This window comes from Nanorana parkeri, unplaced genomic scaffold (assembly GCF_000935625.1).
Source record: "Nanorana parkeri isolate BGI_ZX_2015 unplaced genomic scaffold, ASM93562v1 scaffold13, whole genome shotgun sequence".
NCBI classification, from domain to species: domain Eukaryota; kingdom Metazoa; phylum Chordata; class Amphibia; order Anura; family Dicroglossidae; genus Nanorana; species Nanorana parkeri.
The window spans coordinates 719998-728015 of record NW_017306281.1 but is presented as its reverse complement, the minus strand read 5'-3'; the positions used below and the strand labels follow the sequence as shown (position 1 = coordinate 728015).

The window sequence follows — 8018 nt, the reverse complement described above, 5'->3', positions numbered from 1 at the left end:
AGAGAGAGAGAGAGTTCTAGAGAGAGAGAGAGAGTTCTAGAGAGAGAGAGAGAGATGGAGAGAGCGAGAGATGGAGAGAGCGAGATGGAGAGAGAGAGAGGTGGAGAGAGAAAGAGATCGATTATATATATATATATATAAGAGAGAGATCACACATCAAATACACTCCCCCGCACACATAAAATAATACTGGAGTATCTAGGCCTTCTCCTGGATACTGCTCTGTCCAGGGTCATCCATTCACAGAAATGTTTGGACTCCACAGTGTTCTGGGCTTAATGGTAGCCTCTTTTTGAAGCAGTTCCATATTCCCAACTTGGCATTCTGGCTGCTTGAGACAAGCAGGCTTAGTCTCTGGACTATCCCATGTTCTGACCCCAAGACCAGGCTTGCCCTGGCCTGGTGGATCACAAGTCCAGAGCTGGAATTGGGGAAATCCTTCCTCCTGCTAGTCTGAAGGTTCTGGTGATTGATGCCAGCCTGTCAGGCTGAGGAGGAATCCTGGAAACCCTCAGTGAAAGGGACTTGGTTGCTGGAGGAAGGTTGTCTCCTGATCAACATTCTGGAGCTCAGAGTGATTTGGTTTTCTATTCAATGCAGAACCTCTTGACTGTAAGGTCATTTTGACCAGGATTCAGCCAGAAAATGCCATGGCAGTGGCTTACGTCAACCATCAGGGAGGAACCAGAAGTCTCACAGCTCAAACAGAAGCAGATCAGATTCTGGCTTGGGCAGAACTTCACTAGCCCTGTCCGCCATGCACATTTCAGGTGTGGAAAATTGACAACTACCTCAGTCAGCAATGTCTAGAAAATGTTCTCTTCACTCGGAGGTGTTTCAAGACCTCTGTTTCAGGTGGAGAGCGCCCCCCGATGTGGACCTCCTGGCTTCTGGGTTTATCAACAAATTAGCCAAGTGTTGTGTGTGGGCGGAGACAGCCTGCGCTGTCACAGGAGGCTGATCTCTCCTCCCTGCCCCACTCGTACAGCCTCCTGTGACAGCGTGTCAGAGAGAAGAGCGGTACAAACAGCCAGTGATCAGTGATCGCTGAGTATTTGTACATAATTGAGGACATAGTATGGTTAATATATCCTCAATTATGAATGAATGGAAGTGATCTACATCCCCTCCTGTTCATTCATAGTCATAGTTATAGTAAACATACTCTGTCCTCATGTTATGAATGAAGAGGAAAACTCATAGATGATTCCTGTTCATTGATAACAGGGGATAGAGGACTTTGTGTCCTCAATCTCTTTTTCTATTTTAAAAGGGAAATATCAGGGGTCTGTTTAGACCCCTAATATTTCCCTGAAGCACCTAAAAAAAGTGAAAAATAAAAATATTTAGTAACTAATTAATAAATACAAATATAAAAAAAATTAAAGTTGTTTATAAAAAATAAAGTATTAAAATAAAAAAAAATGTAAATAAACATTTTCGGCCTGACAATTTTTTTTATTTCGGTTTTGAAATTTCCATTTCGGTGCACCTTTTAATACTGGGTTCATGATACAAGGCAAGGAAGTTCCATCTTAGGCTCCATTCACACTTAGGCGTTTTTGTTGCTCAAAGCTAAGCGTGACAAAATGCTCAAGACAAGGAATCCAATTCATTTCTGTGGCCCCTGTTCACTGCAGATTTTTTTTGTCACACACACAAAGTTTCCCATTGAAGTCTAGGGGGACTAGAAGTACTGTAATCTGCCAAAAAAAATAGCTCATGTACTTTTTCCAGCGACGGGAGTTTTTCGGCTTGCAACAAAACGCTCAGGTTATGAGCGGGGGCCATAGAAATAAATAGGATTCCTTGTCTTGAGTGTTTTTGTCGCACTTTTGAGCGACAAAGCGCCTAGGTGTGAACGGAGACTTGGAAAGTACTCTGTTGGACGAATCCTGTCTTTTCTCCTATCTGGTCAGGATCACCATTTGGCCTTGAGTGCCATCAAGGGTCAAATTCCGGACCTTGGGGATTCTCCAGATTGCTTGACTCTGTCTTGGTTAAGGCCTTTATACAGGGTGCCGCTCAAATTGTTCCCCCTGTAGGTTCCTGCAGTGACTCTGAGACCTCCAACCTGATTCTGTTGGTTCTTTAGAAACCATCCTTTGAACCCAACACAGATATTCCTCTGTCTACTGAAACTCACAAGAAGGCCTTCCTCAGTGCCAACACCTCTGCAAGACAAGTTTCCAAGTTGGTGGCGTTAGACTGCGGCCTTACCCCTTTCTTGAGCTCCTTTCACCTTTTATTCAGGACATTGTTCTCCCATCTCTGTCCTGCTCCACAACATCCCAAGAATGGTTTTTCAGCTACAGTTTCCTTTTTAGAAAGTCTGATATTTTGTCATTCCTGTCTTTCTCATTCCACAAGCTCCAGGTGGATTTAGCAGCTCAATATTCAACCCTATAATCTTAAGGACAAGGTTCTATCCCTTCCCTATCAAAGTGCACTTTACTAGATCAGTTAATGCTTCATCAGCTTTTCAGCATCAGCCCTCTGTTTCTCAGAGCTGCAAGGCTGCCACCTGGTCTTCTGTTCATTACGCTTTACCAGTGGATGTTCAGGCCCCATATGATGCTTTACAAAACATGTCAAAATGTGATGCTCCCGGCATTGCTCCATCGTATCTATCCAGATGCCCCCAACACATGTTGGCGATAGGGATGCACCGATACCAAGTACCGTACTCGGTACAAGTACAGATACAGTACTAGAGAAACATTCAAAAGTTAGGAGGCATCTGTCATTTGTAAGGAGCACACTGAGCTCCTGGGATTTGTACGTCTGTTTTTAATGTATGATTTTGTTTTTATAAATGGATGTACCAATACCATTTTTTTCAAGTATTGATACTTGCCCAAGTACTCAGTTACAAGTACTGATGCATTTTTGTTTATTGTCATGTGACAGTTTTTCTAAAACAATACAGACTAATGATTTCAGGACAGTGGTGGTGCACCAGAGCCAGGTCCCAGTTGCAATCTCTGCAACCCTGGTAGTTCTCATGAAAATGCCAAGTATTGGCACTGGTATCTGGACATCCCTAGTTGGCGATGCACTCAGGCTGTCGGTACACTCCTTCACGTTAGGTGGTCATGCCCACTTATCTCATCCTTTTGGACGGAGGTACATACTCATTAGAACCATAACTGGTATTTCGTTAGAGTTCTCCCCAGCCTCCCTCTTATTTATATCATTTTGATGAAGTCCACCACATCGCCAAGAAATCTCTCCCACTACACCTGCTGAATGCAGCGAAAACAGTAATCCCTAGACATTGGAAGTCACCCTATCCACCGACCGTCCGGGAGTGGCTGTCTCGACTGGATACGGTGTCGACCATGGAGCAACTCCTCTTTTCCTGTAAGGATGATATGCCCAGCTACCTAAAAACCTAGATGGCATGGCACCTGTTCAAGGACACGGACGCGTATGTTGCTTTTGCTCAGTAACTGCTTACTTTTTCTCTTTTTTTTTTTTCTTTCTGTCCTTACCCCTTTTCTCTTTCAAAGGGAAGCCCAGACGGGACAGTCTCCTTTCACTTACCTCTTATACTTGTATGATCCTCTCGCATCAACTCGCAGCACTTATCAGACAGATATAAAAAAAACTCTTTCAATGGTATCTTTAACAGTCCAAAAAGTTAGCAAATAAGAGAAGTTCATTAAAGGGGGTTTCATACACTTTTTAAAATGAGCCACCTCTAGGTACCTTACTTTTGTTTTGTTTTAGGCATTGTACAGGCACTTATGGTACTTTGCACTTGCATTATATTTTAATACCTTTTAATCCCGACTCTTATAAAGCACTCATAGATTATGGGAGTTGTAAGCAAATAAAAGCATTCTTCTAAACAAAGGCAGATATGTTTTATTTGTGTGTGTGTGTGTGTGTGTGGGGGGGGGTTCTGCTTTACACGATTGCTATATATGATTCATTGCTGGTTTATTTGCAAGTTAAATAGATTTAAAGACTTGTCTCCTGCTTGTGGTTTTTGATTTGTATGCATACTTGTGGCTTTGAAATAAATATCTGATGGTGCTGCATGATCTAACACTTGTTACCTCACAGACATCAGATTAGCCATCTATACAGATCTCTTGCAGATTGTGATTGCTCCATCCATAAGTGTACCCTAAAAGACCTACACAAAGTTGCCATGTTGCTTCTTCTTGCATAGTTGTCTTCTAATATAGTTGCCTTGTAAAAAGTAAGGAATATGATTGAAAGGTTAAGTGGAAAGGAAGTATACATTACAAGAAGCAGAAGTGCTAGATAAGTGTGAGGCAATTTGAGGTCTCGAAAGAAAGGTGCTGGTTGAGTAAGCATGAACATGACTGACGGTCATAGCATGGTTTTGTTTTGCCTTAGACAGTAACCTTATTACTTCTAATACTTTGGCAAGACACTCTAAAGGCTTTTCATTGGGAACATAACTAATCTCAATTTGCAGCCAGGAAAAGACCAGAGGCTGCAGCAACATCTTAACTACTGAACAGGAAGTTATCTGCGGCTTTCCTCATGTTCAACAAACATGTCGGGTATACATGCTTCCATTTTCTTTGTTCAACTTGCCGACTCAATTAAGAAAATAGAACAGATTCCTCCAACAATGCTTATGAGCGTTGATCGAGGAATCTCCTGCCGTTTCCTTTTGTATTCTGAAAGCGACCGCCATAGCTGGCATGCTCCTCATGAATATGTGCAGTGTTTTGGGTTGTGGTAGACATGGAGTTTGGTCTGTTGGCCTTGAAGCTCCGTTTTGATCTCATTGGACCATAGAACATTATTCCAGATTGAGGGATGCCGGTTGTAAAGGTGCTGACAGCGGCACCCATGCATCGAATTTCAGCCAGTTCATGAAAAACAAGCCAAAGTATAGCCGGCTTTAGACAGTTGTCACCAGAAGCTTTACCACTTATCGTTCAGTCTGATTGTTTGACTAATACTACTGCTATCTGAAAATCTATTTAGCGCCTATAAAAAATACTCACCCTATCGGTTTTCATGCTTTGTGGTCAGAACATTAAATTAGTGGATAAAATATTTTTTGGACAATGATCTGATCAACAGAAATGGGCCATTTCATGACACTAAAAATGATCTCTGCAAAGTAATTTTACATTATTTACAATTGAAAAAACACAGAATAACTTTTTCCATAGGTATACAGCTCAATGTTTGTGTTTTAGTAGAGAAAGCTCTGAAACAATTGCAGCCTTGAGTCTGTGTGGATAGGTCTTGATCAGCTTTCCCTTTTAACAGAATTGTTATGGCTCTCTCAGGTTGCATGGGAATTGTAAGTAAATTGCTGTTTTCAGGTCCAGCCTCAACTTCTTTAATGCACTGAGATCTGGACTTTGACTTGGCCATTTCAGAACAATAACGCTGTTTGTCTTCCAGCAAGGCAATCTTGTCCCTGGACTGCATCAAATTTTGATCCAGATTTTTCTATGTTTCACTGCATTCATTATACCCTCAAAACCTTCCAAGGCCTATTGCTAAAAAGCATCACCATAGCATGTTGCAGCCACCATGTGTCACATTAGGTATGGTATATTCATGAATAGGTGCAGTGTTTTCGTATGGTATATTCATAAATATGTGCACTGTTTTGGGTTATGGTAAACATGGAGTTTGGTCTGTTGGCCTCAAAGTTTCCTTTTGGTCTCATTGGACCATAGAAAACATTATTCCAGTTGACCTCAGAGTCTCTTGTACTCGCCTGTAGGCATAACGCCATGTGAGTTTAAGTTAAAATCAGTTTCTTTCTGCCACTCTCCCCAAAAAAAACTGTGATGGGTGAAGCACCCAGGCAAAAGTTGTATGCATAGTATCTCCAATCTCAGCCACTGAGGCCTGTACCCCTCCTAGAGTTTCGCAGCAGTTGAAAATCAAACCAATAGGAAAAAATTGCAGAAAATTAAAAAATGGCTTGGCCAGCTGATTTGAAAAATGTTCCGGGATCTGCATGGTTAATACTGTCTATGGCAGGAACAATAAACAATGATGAGCCATTCTTCATGGCAACCAGTCAAATGGTTTATTTAGAGTCTGAAAATATAAAACACCTACTGTATTTTTCCGTGTATAAGACTATACTTTATCATTAAAATATTTACCTAAAAATGGAGGGGCGTCTTATACACGGGGGGCCAAGAGGAGAACCGCAGTTGCGAAACTGCCGATACCTCTGCAAACTAGCCTCGCGAGTGAAACTTCGATTGCAGAGACAAGCTAACCGGTTTCCTCCAACCATGACCCTTATGTACCCGACGTCAGCTGAGGCTGCGGAGAGCCTGTAGCCAGTGCCCAGATGCAACAGGGAGCGGTAATGTCGGAGCATTCTGAGCCCATAAAATGTCAGAAAACAAACAAAATCCCGGTAAATACCAATACCAGGTTACGGCTGTCTTACTCTGCAAAATTTAAACTGGATACAATCAGTTATGCAAAAGAGCATGGAAAATATTGATTTCAGAATTTTGGGTAAGAAAAGTGGAGGGCGTCCTATACATGGGGGCGTCTTATAGACGGAAAAATACGGTAATCTGGTTTCTGCTGAGAACAGCATTGCTTCTTATCCAAATGTATCTGCAGGTTATTGTCAATATGCCAGTGTCCTATAGTAACATGCTTCTATTTTAAAGGGTGAAGCTACATGCAAAAACATCCAAGCTGAGGAATACCTGGAATGTTCAGCCAAATTTCAGGAGAATGTAGATAATGTCTTCAGGGAAGCCACACTCATTGCACTGAATGGCATGAAGAAGGAACAGAAGATGAAAAAGAAGCACAAGAGCTGCTTGCTTCTCTAAGACTGCACTGCCTTTCTACCTGCCACCTCCTGACTTCCCAGGACGGTCATTTTAAAAGTACCTGGACTCCTTTTATTGTAAATACATTTTTGTTTTAATTATTCTATGGGTATTTTATAATTCAAGCCCAGTCTGCTGTTGACTCATTGTGAAACATTTTACCTTGAAGACTAAGTAAAGTTTGCTGAATAAGTTCAGGCAGTGGTTTCCTATGCAGGGAGATGGATGTTGTCTTCACATCTATTCTTCTTGCCTGCTGGAAACCACATTGCTTACCAAGGCTGAGGCTCTCTGGCTGGCTGGAGTAAACCCAACGCCTTTTATGCCCATGACCGCAGGACGGGCTAAGTACAAGTGCTAGCAACCATGGCATAATGCTGTAAATGGCAGAGGAAAATTTACCATACCACAAATAAAGATCATGCCTGAAGCTAATTTTTTTTGGTTAAATATGAATCACCATTTACAACACAAACACCAAAACAATTTTTTACATAAGTCGATTATTTACAGTTTTGCATACCTTCATTTTTTTACCTTTTCGCAAAAAGGCGCAATTACAAATTTGCTAATATTTGTTATTTATTAACTCAATACAGTTTTATCTTTTAGATTTAGTCAGAAAATAATTTTTTTTGTGCACGGATACTGATTTTAGTGTGTTTTATCAATTGAATTGTGTATTTTTATCGGTTTAATATTAATTTGAGAAACATTTGCACAATTATCGCACGGCCTACAAATTTAGTATCACCATCTTTTTATTCTACCGGGCCTGCGCTTTCAGAAAATATATGGTTTGGGGGGTCTTTTACAAACGCTAGCAACGCAGCAGTTGAAAATCAAACCAATAGGAAAAAATTGCAGAAAATTAAAAAATGGCTTGGCCAGCTGATTTGAAAAATGTTCCGGGATCTGCATGGTTAATACTGTCTATGGCAGGAACAATAAACAATGATGAGCCATTCTTCATGGCAACCAGTCAAATGGTTTATTTAGAGTCTGAAAATATAAAACACCTACTGTATTTTTCCGTGTATAAGACTATACTTTATCATTAAAATATTTACCTAAAAATGGAGGGGCGTCTTATACACGGGGGGCCAAGAGGAGAACCGCAGTTGCGAAACTGCCGATACCTCTGCAAACTAGCCTCGCGAGTGAAACTTCGATTGCAGAGACAAGCTAACCGGTTTCCTC

The 8018-nt window shown here is 41.2% G+C and overlaps 1 protein-coding gene across 1 annotated transcript in view; it reads left to right on the top strand.

Moving 5' to 3' along the window:
• RHOF (ras homolog family member F, filopodia associated) overlaps window positions 1-7083 on the top strand; it is a 52521-nt gene extending 45438 nt beyond the window's left edge. Inside the window, exon 5 of the mRNA XM_018557094.1 lies at window positions 6651-7083. Within this exon, the coding sequence (XP_018412596.1) occupies window positions 6651-6818 (168 nt within the window). The 3' untranslated portion in view covers window positions 6819-7083. The remainder of the gene's footprint in view (window positions 1-6650) is intronic.
• The last annotated feature ends 935 nt before the right edge of the window (window positions 7084-8018 follow it).